We start from the raw sequence: 24511 nt of genomic DNA on the forward strand, positions 1-24511 counted from the left end.
TACAGTGAATGACTGTGGAATGAAAATATTGGGAGGGCAGGGGAGCTGGGAGGGAAGGATACCGGGGTAAAGAGGGCTTGGTTGTGTGCTTCGCCTGCAGACCTGCTTTTGTATTTGCTTGGTTTTTGCTTTCCACCTGTTTGACAGGCAAGGGTGTGCTGGGGCAAACGAAGACTCTCAAGTGTTTCAGCACTTAAGGAAGCAAAAATAAGAATGAATCTACTAAAATACCAGTGATCAAAGAGGACAGTTGTGTTGTGGTTTCGCAGGAGCGCAGTAGGGGACTCTGGCAGCAGGGAGTCAGATGACCTCTGTGTGCAGTGTTTGGTAAAAGAGCTCACTGGTGCAGACGACGAGGTTGATTTCATTGCTAACAGGGATTTAAAGTGTGATCACAAATTTAGTTGCCTATCTTTTTGTATTTATCATTTCCATTATCATAGACTGTGCGGTCGGATTCTTTCCTTCAAATTCAGCTGTTCACAGACTGTGTCTGGGAAATGTCTGTCTAGACTCTCCTTTTGGTTAAAGGAGAAAGACAGCTGCCTCTGGAGTGTGCTCCGTCTCATTCCAGCCTACCTTGGGCCTAAACAGGCCAGATGAGTTGGACTGGAGAAGTTCCTGTTTCTCTCCATTGACTTAAGAGAGAATGTGGAGAATCAGTTCACATAAGGCTGTAAAAGTCTGATGTTAAGGAGACCACTCGGATCCTGAATGTCTGCATTTACGTAAATGTAGTTGTGAAAGCATATAGTCTCTGTCACAAAACCGTAATCCGGCATTACTGTGAAGGCACAGGCTGATACAAGAGGTAACCTTGAGAATCTCTTGAGAAAATAATATATTGTCTGTCACCTGCATGGTTATAAAAAAAGCATGCACACACGCACAGAGATAAAATATATATTAACTTTTACTTACTAAAACTGTAATTAAAACCCCCTAAAAAATAATAGAGCTATGGTTGCCAGGATGTGGCTTCTCTATTCATAATTTAGAAGATACTCTTTTTCATTACCTGTAAGAAATGGCATACTGTTAACTGATACAGAGAACAGACACCAACTTGAAAACAATATGTTCTTGTAAATGTGTTGATAGTACCTGTTCAGGTGACAGTTTTTGAAAGCACTGGTGTGCAAAAGTATATTTTTAACTAACGGTTCAGATACATGTAAATTCTCCTGGAAGAACTGTGGTACAGAGAGACTTTTCCATGTTACAGAATGGAGCCATGAGACTGTGCACTGGCTGAAATTATACAGATACATCATGCTTTGATGCATGTTCAGTTTTTTGTCTTTAAAAAGCTATTTTATTGAAGTTAAATTATTGTAGGGATATGAAAAGGTGTAGTTAGCTCTGAATTTATCCTTGGAGGGCCAGCAGATCATTGCTTTTTCTCTGAAATTAGATAGAAGGATCCAGATGGCAGATTTCAAGCCCATCAGGTGTTTAAAATATGCCCCTCAGCTAAAAAGAAGTATTATAGTTAAATCTGTCATGGCCTTTTTATTGCTCTGTGGTGCACTTGACAACTGGAGCCGTCAAAGAGAGAAGCTACAAGTAGCTCAGTCAGCCTGAAGTGGAGTAGGTCAGTGGTTGGTTCCTTTGGCTGCCCCAGGGAGTTTGATAGACGTACAGACCTGGTTTATGGAATCATTAAATCCATCATGGTATAAGCTCCCATGGAGGCAGTGAATTTGTTCCCATAGTTTCATCCAGATACTGTGGTAGGCGTTAGAGAAGTAATGTAAGTGTAATGTGGAGGGGAGGAAAAAGGACACCCTCTCCACCCCCAACAAAACAAGAATCTCACATCTCTAAGGAGTCCTCAATGATAATAACAACGGTAATAATAAAGTGCATCTGGGCTCGTGCCTTGCGCTGCATTTCTCAGCTGGCACTCATTCAGAGCTGTCACATTAGGCTGAGTGCTGATAATTCATATCCCAGAATCCTTTTATCTGAACAGAGAGCAATGTCTCCACTGTGTATTTTTGGCAAAGGAGATGCACTGCTTTTCAAATATCTTTAAAAAGCAGTACAGGCTTTTCTTTGCATCTTGACAAACTGCTGCTAATCATGAAGAAAGAGGAAACCTGTTTGTGCTCTTGTAGTAACTAGAAGTACTTGCAGTCAAATCAGCTATAAGCACAGGGGTGATTACTGCCTGATTCAGAGAAGAGGATTTGTTTGGGTTATTTATTTGCATGCATATGTAGATGTTTATATAGACACTGATTTGGGGAGGCTGATACAATTTTGGCTTCTTTGCTGCTTCTTGCTTCTTTCTGCAATAAAAAAAAAAAAAAGGCAAAATACAACCAAATAAAGCAGACAGTTTCTTTGTTTATTCAATAAGCCATAGGGAAAGATAGCCTATATCTTGGGGTGTGTTAGCAACAACTCATTTTGTAAGAGAAGAGAGCAAAACCTTTATCCAGAAGGTTGTATGATTATAGTTCTGCATAAGCAGTCTCTGATAGCTCTGGTGAATTGTAAGGGTTATTTTTGAGAGTCGATGTGCATGGCTGGAGTGAAATTAAGTGCCTTTAGTGATGCCCATCTTATGAGAACATTACCCTGCAACAAGGTCATCCTGACTTAACTGTGCTTACGTCTGAACTCTTCCTGTGATTTCAGATTCCAGCGGGGCGACTACCACATCGATGTCTGCATCAATGACTACCTGGATGTGTTCTGCCCTCACTATGAAGACTCAGTGCCAGAAGATAAGACCGAACGCTATGTTCTGTACATGGTGAACTTTGATGGCTACAGCTCCTGCGATCACACCTCCAAAGGGTTCAAAAGGTGGGAGTGTAATCGGCCACATTCCCCGAATGGACCATTGAAGTTCTCGGAAAAATTCCAGCTGTTCACACCCTTCTCGCTAGGATTTGAGTTCAGGCCAGGCCGGGAATATTTCTACATCTGTGAGTATACAGAGATTTACCACTGTTGCACAGCAGGTGCAAGAAACCCAGCTAATTTTTCACCTAGGCTTTGTGCAAATACAGCGGGCCAAACCATATATAATGCAGATGTCTTACAGTGAATGCAGACTTAACCATCCCCAGATAGATTAGCTAGAAATCTAGCTAGTGAAAATAAGATTAAATCACAGCTTCTTTTCTCACATGAAATAGCATAGCAGCCTTGTTCACTGAACCGTGGCTGACTTTTAGAGCAAAATGCACTATTACATTTATTCCAGCACTCTGAGGAGGAGGAGGGGGCAAGAAGGGTAGGAGGGAAGCTGTCCCCAAAGATGAGAAAAAATAATTAATCTTCTGCATGTGAAATTCCTGAATTTTCTTATTTGGTCAGATGAAATACTCTTTGTAATATTTATCACCCAAGGAAAGTGGGGTCTGCCAGGTTTGTAAGTGGTGTAGCTGCTGATGTCAGTAGTCCAGTGGTATTTATAGTTATATTTACTTAGGATGAATACTTCTAGCATCAGACCAAGTGGCTCCTTTTTTAATTCCTCCCCTTTTCCCCTCCCGCCTTTTTCTTGGACAAGCTGTTGATGTCAGCATGGGCGACAGGGGGTGCCGTGGGAGCAGGTGGCAAGCAGAGGAGGGTGGATGGGTTCTTGCACTTTCCCACTTGCTCCCTGAAGCAACGGGGAGCACCCTCCCAGGGCTCGAGGGTCTCCTCCGTGGAGGCCTCCATCAGGGCTGCTCTGGGCACCCAGTGGAGATGCAGGATGACATCTGAGTCTAAGGAAGTAAAAAAAACCTGGGAGGTTAAAAAACAGTGGGTTAAGCAGACTGATTCCCTGACCCCACTGTGCAGTTGATACTGCTTCAGCTGTCTCATCTCTTTAATCCTCCAGCAAAGATCTTATTTCATCAGTTTGGTTTGTACCTGAATCTTCCACTCCTAACAAGTTTTGTTTGCTCGCTTCAGCAGCGTATTTTTTTCCTGTTTTTAGTGTCAGACTAGAGAGTTGAAAGCTTTAGACAAGACTGTAGATCCCAATAAATACTGCCTTCATATGTGTAGCTGGCCTTTCTACTGTGAAATGGTCATTCCACCTCATTTCACTGAGTATATGTGATCCCTGTTTTTCAGCCTCATTTCTTCAGCATTGAGATTTTTCTTTGCCTTTCATAATCTGTAGGGAAATACTTTCCTAGTGGATAGTTTTCCATTCATTTCTTTTTCTTCCAGCAAATAAAACCCCCTAATGAGTGGTGGTTCAGCATCAGAAGAACAGTGCCTTGTTCCTGTGCTGAAGTACAATAACAACAACAATAATAATAATAATAAACTGAAATGTTACTCAAAACTGTTTTTTAATATGGTTATGAGAAGTTGTGTTATCTGTCAGAGTTAACTGGATAATGTTGTAGGATAAATAAATCTGCACTGTGTAGAACCAGTCCTGCTTCTGTCAGGACTTAACTCACAAAAGCTTCCCATTAATTTCAACAGGAGTTTTGTGTCATTCAAACTCTAATACTAGGCCCCCTCGGAACACTGGATTTTTGGTGCCTTTTTATTTGGTTGGTTTTGGGGTTTTTTTATTCCATTCCTGAGCATCAGCAGGAGTACTTAACTAAGGAAAGCAATCTTTACCATCACGTGATCACAATAAAATGTAGCACAGGGATGGCATCAGTAGCTGCAAGCATGAAAAACCACCCAACCCCACAAAAAAAACCAACCTACAATAAAAAAATTTGTTTTCTAAAAAAAGAAAAAAAAGGAAAGAAACTAAAGGTGAAAACCAAACATTAAAGTGAAGGAAAAAAAAATATGAGAAGTATCAGCTTGGTCTGTCTAGCTAATGGCTTCATTGTTAAAACATACAAAAGCCATTGAACTCTCAAGCAAGACATTATTATTCAAATACACCCAGGTTGCTTATGCCTGGTTTTCTTCATTTGTGGTTAAATTCAATATTTCACTAAAAACCATTATGTGTCTTCTATAACATTCATTTAACGGAGTCATTTAACTGTCAAGGGCTCCCTTCAAAATAATTGTTCCAAAGTGCTTTAAAATATGAAGAGTTTTATGATATTCAAATGCATTTAGATGGAATTATTTTTTTTTAATGAAAGTTAAAATAGCAAAAAAATAGCAGCAAATAGGTGTTCATGTACTAGTAGCTTACTGGCCTGGTACTCACTGAAATCAAATTTTTAGGCACGTTTCAGAGACACAAAAGCACTTTTCCTTCTTTTCCGTAATTTATTTTTTGCCTTCATGTTTCACTCTGCTGAGAACAGTAACAAGGTTGGCATTGCAGCAGTTGCAGGGAAGCACTGTACACTAAGTTAATTACAGGTAAACCTTCTCAGGGGAGAGTTGTCCATCCTGGGATGTTTTTATCTTAGTTTCTTGAAGAAACAAGCTGGTGAGATGTTGTTCCTTGTTTCCTCATCCAAGCTGTAAACAGGCTTTGGTCCAGGCTGCAGACACCACCCTTGTTACCTTTCTATATCTGCATGTTGAAGAAATCACTCCTTCAGCATGGAAGGTTTCCTTTCCTCAGCAGATCTGAAACCTTTGTCCTCTGTGCAGGGGAGAGGGAAGGCTCACTATGTAGCATCAGTCTGGTATATTCTGTTTAAGGGTTAGAAAATATTTTGTGTAGTCTAGACCTCTGGAAAGACAGAAATAAGAAGTGGTTGGATAGATGTTTAGCTTAATTGCTGTCTGGTGCTTTTTTGAAAATCTTTGCAGTTTACCTTTTAAGAATGTGACTTGCCTCTTGCTTCAATTATTTTTAGAAACTGCAGTAATTTGAGAAAAATCACTGTCTTTTTTTCTGACCTATTGGTTTGGAAAATGCCACTTTCCTTTGTTATGTCACTGCCTTCATATATTGCTTAGATGAACCTGGATCTCCCTTCTTTGCATGTTCGTTCTAGGAAAATACAAGGAAAAAATATCTTTCTGATACCAAATTTGCATTAAAGAAGAGGAGTCAGCATCACAGACATGCAATCAACAAGTACTGATTGAGTTACTTTTTAAAGAGGAAAAGGTTATTAAATATTTTCAGAGAAATTAACTTTTATTTACTTAGGGGTTGCACAGTAGTGGGCTTGGGAAAGTAAAGATTACATCATGACCTAAAGTCTCAATTTTTACTTAGTTCTTAACAGGTGCTCACCTCAGGTCAGTGTACATTAGCCTGAAAATAGACAAAATAATACTACTGCTGAAACAGAAGCTAATGAAATATAGAGAAAGCAAAACCTAAATATTTGCTGGTACAACAGTGATTTTAATGTCCTTCAGAAGGGAGCATAGGTTTGGGTACGCAGGTTAAGGTGGGACACTGTGCAAGGGGAGACAAACACAAAAGCAAGGAAGGGGTAAAAAAAAAAAAAAGATCCTAAAATGTATAATGTTATATAATTACATAATTCAAAATACAGGTATAATTTTCATTACTTTAATTGCATGTGGTTTATTTTTATTAATGTGCTAAGTGTTCAATAAAATACTAGTAACAACTTGGCAAATATACATAAGAGCTGTTGAAATAAAAAAAAAATTAAGACATTACTATAACCGGATTGGTACGGATTACTGCAGAGTCCTGACTGCGGTTTCCGAACCAAGCTCCTGTGTCAATTTAAGCTGGACCACATTGCTTTTTTTCTTGAAAACAATGTATCGTTGGTGTAGTGTCAGAAGTTGTACTGATACTAAGCTGCAGCATATGCTTTTTTCTGAGTGATAGGTCCAGTTATTCCATCAAATAATTTGGTATTTGAGGTGATTTATCCTTGAAAAACTATGCTGGTTTTATCATGTCCTTCAAGATTTTATATGGATTGTTTATTTAGTCGTTTGGTCACTGTTATTATTGTAATTTATATTTGCTTCTACCCTTTTTTCAGAAAGGCCAGGTAGGTTTACCCTTGCTCACAGTTCTCTTGCAGCTCTGCTGTTCTCTTGGAGGTTTTTGCTGGCAGTTAGCAGGCTTTAGGTTAATGTAGCTAAACATAACTTAAGTGGTTCTTTCTCCATTCTTACTGAGAAAAGAGTTAGTTTCATCTTTTTAAAATCCTATTTTCCACCAGGGATTTATTTATGTAACCATTTTTTGTTACTGTTTCTTTCTAGTTTGAGTTCATGCATGTGTCTTTCTCATTTTGTTTCAAAATACTTGTGCTGGTTTTTTGTATTGCCTTTAATAATGTATCATTATCACGATATATTCATTGTCACTATTTATTTGCATGCATCTGCTGATTGTCAATTCAGGAAACTTTCATTGTAACCATATTGCTCCTGAACACACCAGGATAGTATACTTCTGTGATTTTGATGTAATTATGGTTGCAAATAATACTTTTAATAGTTCTTACATTTGTGATTAACTTAAGAAACTGAGTTTATGAGGTTGTACGTACGGTTGTATATACCCTTCTTCTTAATAACATCCAGCTCTCCTGTACTCCTTTTCCTCATAGAATACATCGCTAGAGAACCTGCTGTTACCTACTTCCTTGATTTTCTTCAGGTTTGCATTTGTTCCCTATCATTCTTGTTTCTCTGCACTATTTCCTCCTTTTCCTGAAATTTTTGACTCTTACCTCCTGAGGGCTTTTCTTCAAATGATGTTCCACCCTAACAGTCTTAGCTGCTGCTTCTATAGGATAACCTGTGATTTTTCATAATTTTGAATATAAAATTATCTCTCTTCTGGTAGCTTGTTCCATCTCTGTGACTGGAAGTCATCCTCACCATGGTCCAAAATCCATGGAACTGTTTGAATCCTGCTGTCATTTTTCTCTAACAGCTGTCAGGTAGCTGGACCATCTCTACAACCATCTGCACACCTCTGGAAGCTTCTCTGATTCAAAAGATCTTAAGGAAAAAAAAGAGTAGCAGATAAAAGTGTTTCTAATACCTCCACTTCATTTTGTCTTTCTTTTGCCTGTTAATTAGGTAGGTAGCTCATCTTACCACTAAGGTCCTGTAGCTGAAGTCTTGTTGAGGGAGTAACAGTATCTGATGACAGTTAAGCTGAACTTAGCCTCTCTTCTCCCTTCTGCTAGGTTTTTGAAGTGTGTGTTTAAGTGTTTTGTGTTTGCTTGTGCTGTCATTTTCCTTTAGTTTCTCCTGCAATCCTCTAGCAGTTTCTCTGTTCCATGCAATTCCATGTTCCGTGACCAAGTCAATTTTTGGGAGGGTGACTGGCTTTTTGTCCCAAAGCTGTAAGCATATTTTAGAATCAGTATCATCAAGTTGCCTCGTTCCTGTTCCTTCCTTTCCACCTGAGATGTTTGCAGTAGAACCTGTACTGGAATGCTTTCTCCAGGTGGCCTAGCCACTGTATTTTGGCGATAGTGATGGACACAGAACTAACACTGCTTGGTGGTGGTCATGGTAAGGATTTTTGGTTTTTAATGAAGAATTATTGACAGAGTTTAGAAGTCTCAACTCACAGGGAGGAACTGTGCATATCCCTGTACAAATCAGAAGTTAGCATTGGAGGGTACTGTCCTCTTTTTGTGGAAATTAACACAGATCTAACAAAAGCTTTCCATGACTAAGAACCTGGGATGGCTTCCCAGATTGCCAGCTCAGCTGTTATTTTTTCAGGATTGGTTTCAATATAGCAGAATTAAGAAAGGGGATTTGATAGAGGCAAAGCTGAGTAGCCTGTGATACTATACAGGAGAAAACTACTAAGAAATCTTTACACTATAGTTTATTAACTGTTACTTGATACTTTTCATGTGCTCAAGAAATGGTATTAAACAGCTGCATAGAGTTCATTGCTTTTGCTTGAGCACCAGTGTAATATTAGTGGGTATCAATGTTTTGCATAAACAGACACAACTCACTGTAAGGTGATTATTTGATTTAGGTATCTCCGCATTTTTGCCAGAGGTTTAGATCGATGTAATGGGAGCACAAAACAAAAACTATGAACTGCAATCTTGACCTATCAGAAAGGGTAAATGTGAGTCCTGCCCAAAAATTATACTTCTCTATCTCTATCTTTTTTTTTTTTTTTTTTTTCATCCTGTTATAGACCTGGAAATCCTGCCTGTCCAGAAGCAGTTGGTGTTGCCAGTACAGCAGTCTATACCACTGACTGTAGGTCTGCTGGTAGGAGGTGCTGTCTGAGGGCATATGTACAGTATTCCTCAGACTTTGAGTCTGACTTGTTTGAGGAGATCCCTGCTGGAAAAGGAGATAACCTAAAGAAACCAGTGTGACTGCTCAGTTGCATCCTGGAGAGTATTAGAATCAATCAAAGGTTACTGTAGGCAGCTTGGCTAATGGTTAGGTTAGGTTACGTTACTTTTTTTTTTGAGGAAGTCAGCTGTTTCTTTTGTTACTGTATTCCAGCTGGGTTAGCACAGTAATATTTAATCAGTAATACTTTAGAAACACTTTTTTTCTTTTTTTTTTCCTCCGACGCTTAGAATATATGGTTTCTCTGTAAGCAGTCATACCAGTAAAGACAAATCTCTTAACCAGCAAACTGACCTCGTTGTAAGGGGCAAATTATACCATCTTGAAAATGCAAAGAAAGCACAATGGATGTTTTATCTATGCATTTGCCACTATAATTGTAAAGACACTGTCAGTCTGATTTTAAAGTTGCCTTTACGTAAAAGAGAATTGCTTCTTGATGTTCACCAGTGCCCTTAATACTGATTCTTCTTCAGAGTGTCCTTACAATTATGGGGAATAAATTACTTTCCATTTAATTGCATTACTTTGTATTTCTGGGAATTTCTGTTCTTCTGTTTGTAATTGTGATATGGACTGGGTATCTCTTGCAATCACCCATTGCATACCCTGTGTATCTGCTTGTTCAGACAGTTGGTCATTTTGTACTCTTCTAATGCTACTTGTCTCACAAAGTCCTTGGCTAAATCTCTATTTGGCTTCTTGACCAATACCCATGGTACATTTTTCTGTAGGACAAAATAAGACTATCCATACATGAGAACAGGTTATTTTGCTTTTTCGACTGAACACAATCTGTGATTGTATGAGAAGACCTTCCAGCAAAACACCTGTTTGGATGTTTTTTTCCCCTCGTATCAATAACTTATATGCTGTAAAAGGCTTGCTTTGGGTATTTCCTCCCCTTGAGTCTGTCAATACCAGGACTCAAAGTGAAAGATTTGACTTGGGGCACAGTTTGGACTTTAGCTTTAGAGAGCTGTGTGACCTCTGGAGAAATGAGTAGAGCAGATTGATGGTAAGTCTTGTCATGCCATACTCAGCTTATACCAGGGACAGTGGAGTCATTGTATTTACTCTGTAGGCTAGACTGTTATTAAAAAATTTTTTCCTTGTTGAAATGGTTGACTTAAATAGCAGATATTTTGTTTTGAAAGTGAAGATGGGACTTGTCTCTCAGCAAGTGTAAAAAGGCCATCTGTCTTCAATTCAGCAGGTGTTGGTTAATGCAGGTACTGCTGGTGTTTGTGTTTTCTTGTTGCTTTTTGAAGACATGAGGTCAGAAGATCCCTTTTGGAACTCTCTCTCTCTCTCTCTGGACATCCTGGCTCTCACCAAAAGCTAAAAAATGAAGGCTGACTAAAGAGTGTTATTAAAGGATGCTGAGAGAATTACAAACATTTTTAGTGTGTTAATTGCACTTTCCTTTTGGGGAAACATTGTTTATTGCCAGGTCTTCCATTAACCTTTCAATCAAGATCTGATCAGCATAAACACTGATGCTACTTTGACAGCAGTGGGCTCAGACATTCCACTCTACTACAAATCCTGCTTTGATGGCTGGTTTACCAGAATCACTCGAGATGTTATGGATGAAATCAAAGCAATTGAAAGGGTTTGATAAATGTGTACTTAAAAAAAATATTTTTGTTTGATAACATTAGACAGACAAGGAAGGTGACCTTTAAAAGGGAATTCATGCTTAGCCTAGTGTGTAGATTAAAGGACTGGTTTCCGTTAGAAAGCATCAGAAGAATCAAGTGCTGGTCCGGCTAAAAAGAAAGCAGAAAAAATCACCAATGTCTAATAGATTTTGACATCGGTAGAGTTCTTAGACTCCTCAAAGGGAGCATTAAAAGCTGTGGAATAATTTGGGACTCGGGAGAAATCCATAAATGAAAATGAAGAGAGAACCCATGGAAGTGCTGATCTCATTTGTTTGAGTTTTTCAAAGGGAATGAATGTCTTTCAGATAAGTTTAAAGAAGATGATTTGGATTCATGTGCTTTAAAAATTCAAGTGCTGTTAAGATCCTAATAGCAGCAGAAATATAAAAGAGGGGAGGATATTCTACACATCTGCAACTTTGAAAGCTGTCTCGTGAGCATATTGTATAAGGTCCTGTGGGAAGACCAGTGCCTTGTATTGCTTTCTACTGAGGTGCTGATTTCAGATGTTAGAACAATGAGGGAGTGCCCACAGACAGAAAGGGTGAGGGACAAGGTTTTCTTTTCTGTCTTTTTTCTTTCTCACCAAACATACTCAATGAAAGCCAGTTCATTTTGTGGGGTAAAGCATGTATTAAATATTGTTGTATGATCATCAAATCACAGATGTTAAAAAGATAGATTGGTTAGAACTTAGATAAAAGACCTCCAAGGAGCATTAAGAACTTGATAAGGCCGTATGTGACACACCTGCCCTAAACGAAATGGTGACTGAATGTTCCATACTGGTGGCTATGGATTACTGTAATTTTTAATATTTGTGGTTCTTGTAGAAATCCCATTGCAACTTTCTTAAAAGTAAGTATTTAAATTCCAGTGTTCTGCTGGAAGTACAATTGAATGAACTGCACGCAGTCCTTTAAATCCTGATGGTCCTTTCATCATTCCTTGCTTTAAATCAGTTTTGATGTTCAACACTACAACTTAACATCTTGGTGGTGACTGCATTTCAGTGGTGGGTGGGCTTTTTGCAGTGGTACTTCACTGGGATGTTATGAGATTAATAAGATGAAGCATGCGGATTCCTTGAATGGAAGAATTCATAGGAGTGGAGAGTATTATTAATAATTATCTGAGGACTTATAACTCTGTAACAGTGTTCTAATTTGATTTCTGAGCAAACTGAAACCTGTTTAATGAGCTGTTGTATTGGAAGTATGTGTTTTGTAACACAGAGCAGATGCCAACAGAAATTAAAATAACATAGCAGTGACACTTGGAATAACAGTGTTGTACTTCATTGCCTCCATGTCATCATCATGTTAGTCTCCCTGTTCCTCAGGCTAATTCACCAAGGCAACACTTTCTCTGGTGGTACTGTGTCATGATACAGAGTTATATATGCATGCCTGCAAGCAATAGACCAAACCCAGACTCCCTCAATGAAAAAATGCATCCGCATGCTGACTAATTGGTTGATGATCTTGTTTCATAAATTAGTATTCAACATTCAAGTCCATATTTTCATAAATACTCGGATTTAGAAGAAGCAAATCTGTTTCTAAGTTACTTAACCCTCTGATATTAAAGGAGGCTGTAAGATAGAAGTGTGTTGCGGAATTCTCAGTAACTTTTTCTTTTTATTCCACAGTAATGCATACTATTCAGACAAGGTAGCCAAGACTCTAGGCTCCGGACAGGCTGGACCAATGGGCTGAGGCCGACTGTATGAGGTTCAGCAGGGCTCAGTGCCGGGTCCTGCCCGTGGGTCACACCAGCCCCACGCAGCGCTACAGGCTGGGGCAGAGCGGCTGGAAAGGGCCTGGTGGGAAAGGGCCTGGGGGTGCTGGGTGACGGCCGGCTGGGCAGGAGCCAGCAGTGTGCCCAGGGGGCCCAGGCGGCCAGCAGCACCCTGGCCTGTGTCCCCAGCAGTGTGGCCAGCAGGACCAGGGCAGTGACCGTCCCCCTGCACTGGGCACTGGTGAGGCCGCCCCTCGAACCCTGTGTTCAGGTCTGGGCCCCTCTCTGCAAGGGGGACATTGAGGGGCTGCAGCGTGTCCAGAGACGGGCAGCGGGGCTGGGGAAGGGGCTGGGGCACAGGTCTGATGAGTTGCTGCTGAGGGAGGTGGGTTTGTTTAGTCTGGAGAGGAGGATGCTCAGGGGGGACCTTACTGCTCTCCACAACTCCCTGACAGGAGGCTGTAGGCAAGTGGGGGTTGGTCTCTTCTCCCAGGTAACAAGTGACAGGACAAGAGGCAATGGCCTCCAGTTATGCCAGGGGAGGTTTAGATTGCACGGTAGGAAAAATTATTTCACTGAAAGGGTGGTGAAACATTGGCACAGGCTGCCCAGGGAGATGGTGGAATCGCCATCCCTGGAGGTATTTAAAAAACATGTAGATGCAGTGTTTAGGGATGTGGTTTAGTGATGGACTTGGCAGTTCTGGGTTAAAGATTGGACTTGATGATCTCAAAGGTCTTTTCCAACCTAAATGATTCTAGGATTAAAAGCATATGCAGTTAATACTGCTATCTCCAAGATTCTTGACAAGTCAATATAAATCACGTAGAATAAGACTCTTCACAGAGTATTCAGAAATGCATAGAAGTGCTTTAGTCTGAAAAATTACAGAAAAGTCTTTTCAGACTTCCAAATGTTTCTGCTTTCCCTCAGGAAAGCAGTAGGTCATCCTCAGATCTATGTTATTGGTCAAATGAGATTTTTACTGCCTCTAAAATCTCCCTGGCTTCCCTTTTACGTCATAGATATTTAATATTAAAAGTATCAAGTGGTATAGCCAGCTAGATACAGCACTGCTTTGGGGAATTAAGAATGGCCTGAAGGTGTATCAGAATCTCACTCGTGTGGTACCTCTGTGCGCAAAGGTAACCAGGCTCCTCATGATGGATATGGGGAATAACGTTGCAGTTGCTGATCTTCTGGGGGTGAAATTATCTTAATTATTTGAAGGATAATCAGAATGGCAGCATATTAATCAATTTAAAGAGCCTTGACAATTCAGTTGTAGTGGTGTTTAAAATGTGTTCGGGGAAAAATACACTAGAAGGGCTTAACATACATTATGTTTTAAGAGTTGTAAGTGGGGATATTGTGAAGATAGGAGCTTGGATTTCTTCCTACGTAGGTTTTTTTTTTTTGGCACCTCTGCTTTTAGTAATACTGGGTCATCTTCCTGTATCTTGATGCCTATATCATTAAAAACCGTGGACTACTTATCTCTAATATTTTAGGGGTTTGCAGGAGATGTTCAGCTGTGAGGCATTGAAGAATGAATTATCCTGCAGCAAAGCCGTCTGTTGAGACTGAAGTCAAGGTCTCTAGCAGCAGCTGCAGCAGGTCTTGCTGTCTGTACACATGTGAATGTGTTTCTGCCTGAGAAATCTTGAGCAGAAATAAAGTAGCCTTAGGCTGAAAAAGAGACGTCTGTCTTCAACATCTTGGGGACTGTAAAAGAATGCAGCCTCTCCTCTTGAAGAGGGCTTGGTATTAACACCTCTCTGCTTCTGGCTGGTGATGCACAGAAAAGTCATGAACCTGTTTTTACCCAGGGAAATGGAGTTATCTGTGCAGTTCTCATTCATGCTTCGTGGAGGTGGGATCTGGCTTCCTTAGGTCCTTTCTGTAAATAGCATCAAGAAGTAGAAGGGAGGAATGGCATAGTGAAAAGTCCATAGGCACATCAGCAAGGTAGAAAATGTGTTTATTTATCAGAGAGAAGTGCAGAAGCAAAACATGTTTTGTCAGAAATAAAGATATATTCCAGTGAGGGTGATGACAGTGTTGTGGAGTTCAGATGTGAGCAAATGACATGGGTAGGTTATTGTTTAGCAATCTGTTCTCAAATGTTCTTAGATTTTGTAAGACTTTTAAAATTATTTTATTAATATGTTGAATATAAGCAGGCAAATTACAATGCAGCTGGAGTTTTGAATTAATAATCATGTGTAAGAACATTTAAATCACATTTATTTCAAGACAAAGATTTCTGTTGTCAAACCAGTTGTCTGAAGCCTTGAAATATGGATATTATTTATTTTTCACCATTGATAGTGCTGTATATCTTACCTGGGTCTCACTGGTGTAATTGTGCAATCACAAACTGCCTCTGAGGAATGAAGCAGCTCCTTGACAGCTGCTCAGTGGTGTGCTGCAAAGTGCCCACATTCCAGCCCACATGCTTTGCTGCAGTACTGAGTTTTGAACTTAAATTGGTAGGAGTTTAGCTGTCTTCCATTGCAGCACTAAAAAATGCTGCCGACTAAGTAACAGCCACCTCACAGCCTCAGAGTTTGTTGTAACTGGCTCCCATGTCTGTACAAAATCTGCCACTTTCAACTTATATAGAAGCTTTCACCACTGACCCTTTCCCCCTGGCCCAAGCAGAGCGATCAGCCAGTATGCTGAGAAGCTGTTGCCAGAGGTAGGGTTTCTCATCTGTCGTGCTGCACCTGTGGTAGCTTTGCTTAGAAACGTACACCAGTGCAACAACATTTTTTGTTTGCAGTCCCACTTGTCATTGCTCAGTGGCAGCTCAGGCGAAACTGTGTAAATTAGTCACTGTCACGTTTAGGCATTAAAAGTGGAATTAGTTATTTATATTAATCACAAATGTTTCTCCAGGTTTTATTAACAAGCAGATTGGCTGCCAAAATGCTTTCTGGAAGACATTTTTTTCTCCCAACTGCCACAGAGAACAAAACAGCTATTATGGGCATTTAGATAAAGATTTAACGGTTTCAGCAATTCATTTGAGGAAAACTGTCTTTTACTATACATGCCACTTGAGTGTAGACTGTCACTGCCAGCATGATTTGTCACCTCTGATAAAATTATACAGTAGAGACACAAGATGGTGTAATTAGTTTTAAGAGCAGAAACAGGTTAATCAACAAAGCAGAATGACGTTAAAAAAAACAGACCCACATATCTTTTTTGGCAAGTCCAGATTTCCAATAGGGGAAGTGAGATGTCTATCTAACTGCTGGTTTAGCATATTTTGGTTCATTTTGTCTTCAAGCTTTCTTCTTTCTTTGACTGCACCCTGCTTTTCTTTTCCTCAAGATGGTTTCCTGTGCCCTGTTTAGATCTCCAGGAGAAAGTAGTACAGGTGACTGCTTCATATTCTGTGCATCTGCAAGTAGTTCTGTGGAAAACTGTAGGACTGGTCTGTGAACTCAGTACATGGTGTGAAGAAATGACTAGAATGATAAGAAAGAGGTCAACATGAATATTGCAGGGTTTAACAGCAATGCAGGGCAGGCTGCCAACATGACCTTCACACTTTCACGTGTTTTGGACAGGAAAAAATCCATTTCCGAGCGTACTACTTTTTGAGCTTATCATGTTCCAAAGAATTAAAGACTAGGCATGCTATATTTTGTTCTGACTAGCTTCCTTTTTTCTTCCACTTCAGCATTTTAGGGTGGTATAAAATGAAGGAAATGAAAACACAAGTGAAAAATCAGCTGTTTGCTACAAAGGAGGCAAACAAGGGTTAAAGGAGGAAAAAACTCATTACAGAGAGATTAGAAAATTAATTGATTGGTGGCTCTGACAGTTCCCATTGGATGTCTAAGGATCCTGTGAAAAGAATGTATAGTCTCAAACATAACATTTCTTCCTATTATTGCTTTTTCCCGCATAGAGACTCCTCTGAAGCATCATTAGGTTCCAATTATTTTCAGTGAAATATTTCACAAGGAAAGGGCATGATAAAATCGGTAGAGGTAGTGTTATTCCCCTGAGAAACTTACTATGGCTAATATTCAGACTGTAATAGGGAAGGCTTCTGTTCAGCATCCAACTTAAGAGATTTCAGCAGGGGTGATTGTGTTTCATGGAGGTTTTGGAACTCCTGTGACACAAAGTTAATGTGCCCCCTCTTCCCCCAGAAGTAGTACAGGGCAGCTGATTAATTCAGTGGAGTCTGAGAACTTGATCATATCCATGGCTTAATATAACCATGTCTGACATTTGCAGTGAATCTATTTAGTGAAAGATCTATTTTTTAATTTTTTTTTCCCTAAGGCCCAGTGTTGGCTTAGAGGTACTGTTCTTTCATAAATGACAAAATATTTGTAACTGTTTTCTTTGCCACCAACTGACCTGTTTTCCTATATTTATCATGTATTTATTTAGCAGCTATGCGTGTATGCGTTGTATGCTCTTTTATATAAATACATATACACACATATATAAAAATAGTAATTTGAAAAAGTCACGTATTAGTTAAATCTTTGATAAAAAGTAATCTTTTGTGTTAAAGGCTTTAGCTATTGTGATTATGAAATCTGTCGTGGTTTAACCCTGGTGGTGACTAAGCCCCAGGCAGCCCCAGGCAGCCCCTCGCTCCCTCCCCCCACAGTGGGATGGTGAGAAGATCAGAAGAATAAAAGTCAGAAAAATCAAGGGTTGAGATAAAGACAGTTTAATAAGTAAAGCAAAAGCCGCGCACGCAAGCAAAGCAGAACGGGGAATTAATTCACCGCTTCCCATGGTCAGGCAGGTGCTCAGCCATCCCCAGGACAGCCGGGCTCCATCCCATGTAACGGTTACCTGGGAAGACAAACACCATAATGCTGGATGTCCCCCCGCCCCTTCCTTCTAGCTTCTAACCCCCTTTAACTCTGCTGAAAGGTAAGATGTTTGTAATATAAAATGCCAGTGCCTCCTGGCCCTTGTATTACACTTTGACCAGGTTATCTTTCTCCTCTACGGGCTGAGCTGACCAGTTCTTTCTTGCCCTTGATAACACGTCCTTGGGATGTGAAATATAAAATGTTCATTTTCAGTGGAGTTCTCCAAACTATTTGTCATGCCATGCTATCGCTGCCTTCTTAACTGAGGGAGAAACTGCCTTTTCCAGTAGCTTTGCAGTTACCTGGCACCTCATTCTGTGTAACAATCAGTGTTTGCTGTGAGGGGTTAGTTGAGGTGCTGTGCACTCTCAGACCCTTAAACTTCTCTCTACACAGCCACACCAGTTGCTCATTCTCATCAGAAACGATAGCATTGCTTCTAACCAAATTATGGGATAATTTGGAAATGCAATTATTTGTTCTAGGTTTAGCACAGGTCTAAAAGATGTATAGTAAGAGTTAGCTTGGGAACATGCTTAATATGCTAACCTAGCTGAGAAGAGCTATTTCTACCTAGGGCTTTTTTGTAGTCAACTAGACAATATTTTGAGTGAAAAATAAGGCAAAATTAAGTCTTTTGGGGAACTGGTGCCACATCTAAGATGCAGGCAGAAAAGGAAGAGAAAATTTTCAGCACTGTGTCACCTATGAGGATGAGGGACACTGTGCTTTAGAAATGTATATTAAAATTGGACTTTTGGTACTTGTGTGAGTACACAAGTTTTTCACTGGATTTTTCACAAGGATATATGTGTTTCACAGAGTGCTTGTGAACAGCATATGGTATTCTGTGTGCTAATAAGTACATTTAAATCTGCACTTCACCCTTATCAAAATGAGGTGAAATTTTAAGTGCAAGTGTATTCTACGAAGAAGTCAGCAACAAAAGCCACACAAATAACAACAAAACTCTCCCAAAATTGCCCTAGCTCTTCAGCAACTGTGCTTTAGGCTGAAGGAGGAAGACCCTGAAATAATAATTTTCTGTGAGGGGAGGGGGAAAAAAGACAAAAATTAGTGGTGGTTTTTTGTGATATTTCATGAAGAAACAGCTTTTTTTATTTATAGACATGAATGTCACAGTGATAGTTTTGCTTTGGGTTTGAAAAGTAAATAGAGATAGCGTATGTGCATTGAATGCTAAAATTTATCAATTTGATTCATTTTCAATGGACTTGTAAAAAAAAAAATCTGACAACTGTGTACACAGATTATTTGATCATCATGGTCTTTTTTGACTTGACCATCAGTCAAGTCAGTGTCATTGAAAATGACATAGATTTCGGTGTATCTACATTTAAGTGGAATCTGGACTTCAGGGGCCTGATCTGAAATGCACCTGAATACACAAATTTTCAAAAAAGAAAAAAAAAAAGAAAATGGAAAAAAAAGCAACCACCAGCAACACAACTAAACCAAGGGTAAATGCAGTATCTGTTATTTTGCACATATGCAACTTTAATTCTGTTCTTCCTTGATCCTAGTCCAAAAATAGGTAAAATAAATAGATGGCATATTACAGGCCATATGTCAGAAGTGCTTAGCATTCCCAATTAGAGTCATAATTTTAGAAGTACTTAGCTGTCACTTAGGTATCCAAATATTTGGCCTGGTTTCTAAAATGGTTTTCACATGAAGCACTGAGTTCTTCTGAAAATTTGATCTCTATTGCAGATTGTAAACATCTTGAAAGCTTGTCAGTAGGTTCTTTTGAATGGTATGTTTGTATTTTACCTTTTTTGTTTGTTTGGGTGGTTTTTTAATGTGCAAATAACAATATTCTTTATCACCTTGAGCTCCATTTCTGCTTTCCCATAATCAAGAGCAAAGATAGTCTAGTATTGTTAGCAGTTTCTTCCTTTTAACACAAAGTGCAACTGTTAGCTTAGAAACACATAAAAGAGTCATTGTAGTGTTGATGGGGATGGAAACGGACTTGAAAGTACAAGGTTTCTTTTACCTTTAACTAGTTTCAAACAGCTATCTCTCAAGAGCAAGTGTGTGTCTCTAGACAGGTAATGCTTTAATCAGACAGAAACATCTAGATGGAGAGACCAATAACAGGGTGCTGGAGCATTGGGCTGTCTTGGCCTTTTGCTGTGGTGCCATCTGAGTCCTGCCATGCTCCTCAGAGGTGCTGAGAGCAGGGCTCGTACCCTCTCTTGGTATGAAAATGCTCCACTACTCAGCAGTGGGATCTCCTGTAGTGCTTTTGTCATAAATTGTGTAGCAGAGCCCTGACATTTAGCTGATGAGATTTTTTTTAGGGTTTTTTTTTGAGGCTGTAGGTGGGCCTTTTATCAGTAGTCATATCTCAGGTGGGAAAATACTAAAGAAAAATATTTTTAACCCCCCCACCTTTGTTGTAAGCTGCTAATGGCTGTGGTCTGTGGATACAGACATAGGAAGCTTCTCCTCCCCCAAGCAAGTGCACACGATTTCTGTAATTGGAGCTGATGGAAACTTGTCTTTACAAACACCATCATCTTCCATTGGAAGTGGCTCCCACACGTCACTGCTGAGGCTTGGGCTGAAAAGCAGACCTAATGAAGGAGTTTTCCAGTCCTTGGTGCCTCTCTGGCATTTGCTTTCCCTGCTGTGCTGAATAGTGCACCGGCCATTTGTTGGCAAGTTCATATTTCACACTGCAGGGAATTGAAATGATTGAACAGACAGGAGAAGAGTTTTATTTGCCGTAGTCTGTGTATCCCTAGACTCTGATTTGGCATAAACATCTGCTTCATGATCTGTTTCAAGGCCAGCTCCCTTCCACTAACAAAGGTTATGACTTCAGGCAAGCTGTGCCTTCACTGGTGGGGGGAGATTTGGCTGACAACTTGATTTAGTTAGAATCAAAGCATCCTGCCATAGAAATCCTTTTTTCAATTACTCCTGAAAAAGCAGACAGAAGGTAAATGTATTAACATATTAAATGGTGAGTAAAGGAGGCTTCTGACTTTTGTTGTATGGGTTTTTGTGAGAAGTTGATATAAACCATATCTGTGTGCATGTAGCTAAGAATAAACATTCATTATTGTTCTAACAGTAAAAGAAGTGACAGACTCTCTACATGCACCTGCTTAACGAGCAGAGTCAATACGTAAATCTATTGGTTTCAACTACAGTTTATACATATTTTCGATTTACAAAGTTAATTGGTGTGAATTGATATAGTTTCTGTTAAAATCTAGGGAGTAGGCCCTACAAGAGACAATATTTGGAGACAAATTGATGCTTTAAATCTTTTTTGTATTCATGGTGGGGACCTAATTTTAGGGGGGGTTGTCTTCTTACCAAAAAGTCAATTTTTAAAGATGGATACAGATTTCTTTGCAGAAACGTCATCTTGATCCACACTTACCTACATACAAACAAAATCCATGTTGCCTCTTGCAATAACATAGTTAGATTCAACCTTTATTGCAGTGAGTAGCGTATTGCCATCTATGTACTTCACTGCCATTGATGCACCGTCTTTGCAATATATGGCTATTTTTCCTCCTCCTCCTCAAAAAAAAATCCTTTCTCAACTTAAAAAAATAGTAATCGAATATTTGCATATCTCCAAGGAGCCATGTGGGTTAAACTATGCATTCATCTTTTGCAGTTCTTAGGCTGCTTTTAGTTTAAGAGTAGGAACTATTGCTTTTATGAAGTGCCTTTTTCTATAAAGTCAAAACCTCACAGCAGTGCACAGAAAGCCAGTGCTATAAAGGAGCCAAGTAGAGTCTTTAATAGAGAGAGCTAGGTTGTAAGTGTTTTTGTTCCTATGGAGCAGATAGATTTGGTTCCATCTGTTCCATATTCATAACAAAGGAGCTCACTTGCAGGAGGACTGACTTCCTGGGAGTAGCATGGTAATGATCCTTTCACCACAGATTGAAAGGATCTGAAAATGGTCACTTCAGCTCAGCAGAAAGCAGCTAGCACTGGTAGTCATTCAGACCTACTACAATTTTTCTGCAGCTATGTGTCAACATGCATGATTTTTTCGAATAAAACAAAACAAAACCATAAACCTTGATCTCCTTTCCCCCATGCCACATCAGTCATCCTTCTGAGGAGTTCAGGATGTTTTCTCACACAAAAATGGTACGATATTTTACAAATACAGTGTCATTTTTTCTTTATTTGATCTTGGTATTAAAGGCAGAAAGGAAAAGTGATTCACTTCGAATCTGGGTTCTGTCTCCTGAACTTTTCTCATGATCTCTACTTTCTCAGCAAGAAGATTCAGTGAACAAGAAATCTGAAGTCCACAAAATGTGTGCAAAAGTTCCTTGCTGGGTTTTGTAATTAGGATGCTCCAGTGCCAGCTTTGATTACACACCTCATGGGCTTTAAAAAAAAACAAAAAAAAAACAAAAAAAAAACAACCAACAAGAAAACAAACTTGATCCAAGAAAAAAATATTCTTGTCTCTGCAGGATATTTCACTAGGGGAGAACAGAAAAATGCAGCAGTGTACCACAAGCACTCTTGCTTGGCTAAAGAACAAATTATTCACTGACCCCTAAAAGATGAACTGAAAGCTTAAAGAGATCCTAAAAATTAACTAGCAACACAGAATGAGAAGAATCCCTCTGTGTCATTGATTCTGATTATGCGGTCTCCAAAAGAGGCCATGAGACAGACCCAGATTCACTGTTGTCCTGGCTGGAAGTCCTGCTGGGGCATGCTGGATCCCATGTGTCTCCATGCTCCAGGACAGTAGGCACCTGAGGCAGCTGTGAGAGCGGGATGGGCAAGCAGCAGGCTTGCACAGCCTGCCTTACCTGGTACTGCAGCATCCATGTAGGCATCCTCAGGACTTTTGACATCCAGCCAACATAACCATATCATATAATTCATAGATGTGTATGGAGGCATCTGCTACCCTTGTTTAAGACTCCAGATCGAACAGTGTGCATGTATTTGCAGACCTGATGCTTTCTCCCACCCCAAAGTGAGAGATTTGATCTCAGACAAGTGTTTTGTTTGTTCAGTTGGGAATTTCTCCGAGTGCTGCATGTTTTGCTGCAGTAACTCCAGGAGAAAGTACATGGACTTAGAGTGACTCTTTTCCATGCTAAGGTAAATGCATGTATCCAGGCTTCTTTAGAGAAACTCAGTACACCGAACCTTCTTGTAAACATGAGAGGAAAGAAGCATTTGATGCACACTGTTGTGCAGCTCTGCGCAGCTACCAGAATTATATCCAGTGCAGATGTTCTTTGATATGGACTAGCCAGGAACTGAGATACAAATATAAGTATCTCTTCAATGGGATAGGCGTTGTGCAGTTGACTACCAGTGTTGCTCCAGTATGGCCAGGCTTGAAGTCTCCACCCACTGAGGAGTGAAGACATCACATTAGGTCAGAGTCACTTAAATCAAGCAGTGATAGATACGGTGTGGTTGAGAGAAGTTAATTTGGCAGAGTTTTTGTCCATCTCTTTTGAAGTGAAATATGTTTCAGCAAGGAGGTTTCAAGTATGTGGTTTTGTGTTATCGCATAATGTTTTCCGTATGTATGGTCTTAGATACATATGGGAAGCACGTATTAGAAGCCGCTCACAGCTTGGTTACACAAGTTCCTTTAACTGGTTAAAATGTAAAGAGTAGAGGAGCAAACTTGCAGTTGTGAGGTGCTCACTTAGATCAGAAAGTAGCAGGTGGCAAAGAGAAATGGCAATTCCCAATCTGCTTGGGTGGGTTGTTAGTGTGAAATGGGCTTTTCTGGAAGACAGGTGGAGAAATGCTTCTGTTCTGAAAGAGCAATTGTTACAGCATTCAGGAAGAGAAAAGCTCAAGAGGTACCTGTGTATTTCAGCAGTCTGATGTGGTATTCATTGCTTTTAAGAAATTATTTCCAAGCTACCAAAGTTTTTGAGTCCCAGTTGTAGAAAAGTGTACAAATATATATATAATTTTGAGTTCATCTGGGAATGATCACTGGAAATAGGGCTAAACATCCTGTGGTATATATTAATCTAAAAAAAAAAAAAAAAACCCAAACACAGAAGGAAATAATTTGTGGAGAGTAAAATGAAAGGTTAGCTGTCCCATGGGTGTTTTAGACTTCTCCCACAGTCATAGTTATGACAGTCTACAGTCCTTTTGTGGCACAGGTGAAACATTTAGAATTCCTGACAAGGCAGCAGTTTTACTTGATGAGGCTGTGGCTATTCTCACATAGGTTGGCTTTTTTTAAATATGGATTTCAAAGCATGAGTGTGACTTGTGGCACTGAACACAAGCTAGACAAGTGAAAGAAAGAAGCAAGGATCCAGAAGTTTAAAACTGCTATTGCCTGGTACACTGGACAAATTTTTGTTAAAGAGAAAACTTCAGCTTGATGTGTTCCAGAAGTTTTCATGGTAAAGGTGACAAAATGAAGAGTTAAGAAAGTCCTTCTAAGGACTAGATAAAAAATTCTGGCTCATATGGTATAGTGATTGAAGGTTCAATAGTCCCTCTGCAGGACATGAGCAAACTGGGAATTCACCTGATAGAGATGTACTGGTATTAATATAGTGCTGGCATCTGTTACTGTGTTTGTACTCTACTCAGTCATGACCAGGGACCCCACCATAGTAGGTGTAATGAAACAGACAGTCTCTGCCTTGAGAATCTTTGCTTTTCAGCGTAGCTTGAGTTACAGTGGTCTGTCATGTGCCTTACAAACCTTACCTTTCCAATTTCATATCTGGTTTTCATCCTGCACAAATTTGGATTTATTGATGTAAGAGCTGACTGTGCACATAAAGGCATTTTTTGTAAAGGCTGTGCCAAGGCACTGTTAGAGCTTTACCAAGAGTAAAAGCCCTTCAGAAATCTTTTGAGCAATGGTATTCTCTCTAAGCAGCATTTGCAAAGTTCTGGGCATGCATGAGCACTCAAACACATTCAGACTTGCGTTATTCACACTGTTTGCCTTCATTTTAAATAACAACAAAATACAACCTCTCTGTCTGTGCTTTTCTTTCCAAATTTCCCCTGACCCTAAGGCAGCTTCTT

General features: G+C 39.7%; 1 protein-coding gene across 1 annotated transcript in view; it reads left to right on the forward strand.

Annotated features, from left to right (window-relative positions):
* EFNA5 (ephrin A5) overlaps positions 1-24511 on the forward strand; it is a 209937-nt gene that overhangs the window by 168215 nt on the left and 17211 nt on the right. The window contains exon 2 of the mRNA XM_040580584.1: positions 2647-2939. Coding sequence (XP_040436518.1) covers positions 2647-2939 — 293 coding nt within the window. The remainder of the gene's footprint in view (positions 1-2646; positions 2940-24511) is intronic.

Source organism: Falco naumanni, chromosome Z (assembly GCF_017639655.2).
Source record: "Falco naumanni isolate bFalNau1 chromosome Z, bFalNau1.pat, whole genome shotgun sequence".
Taxonomy (NCBI): domain Eukaryota; kingdom Metazoa; phylum Chordata; class Aves; order Falconiformes; family Falconidae; genus Falco; species Falco naumanni.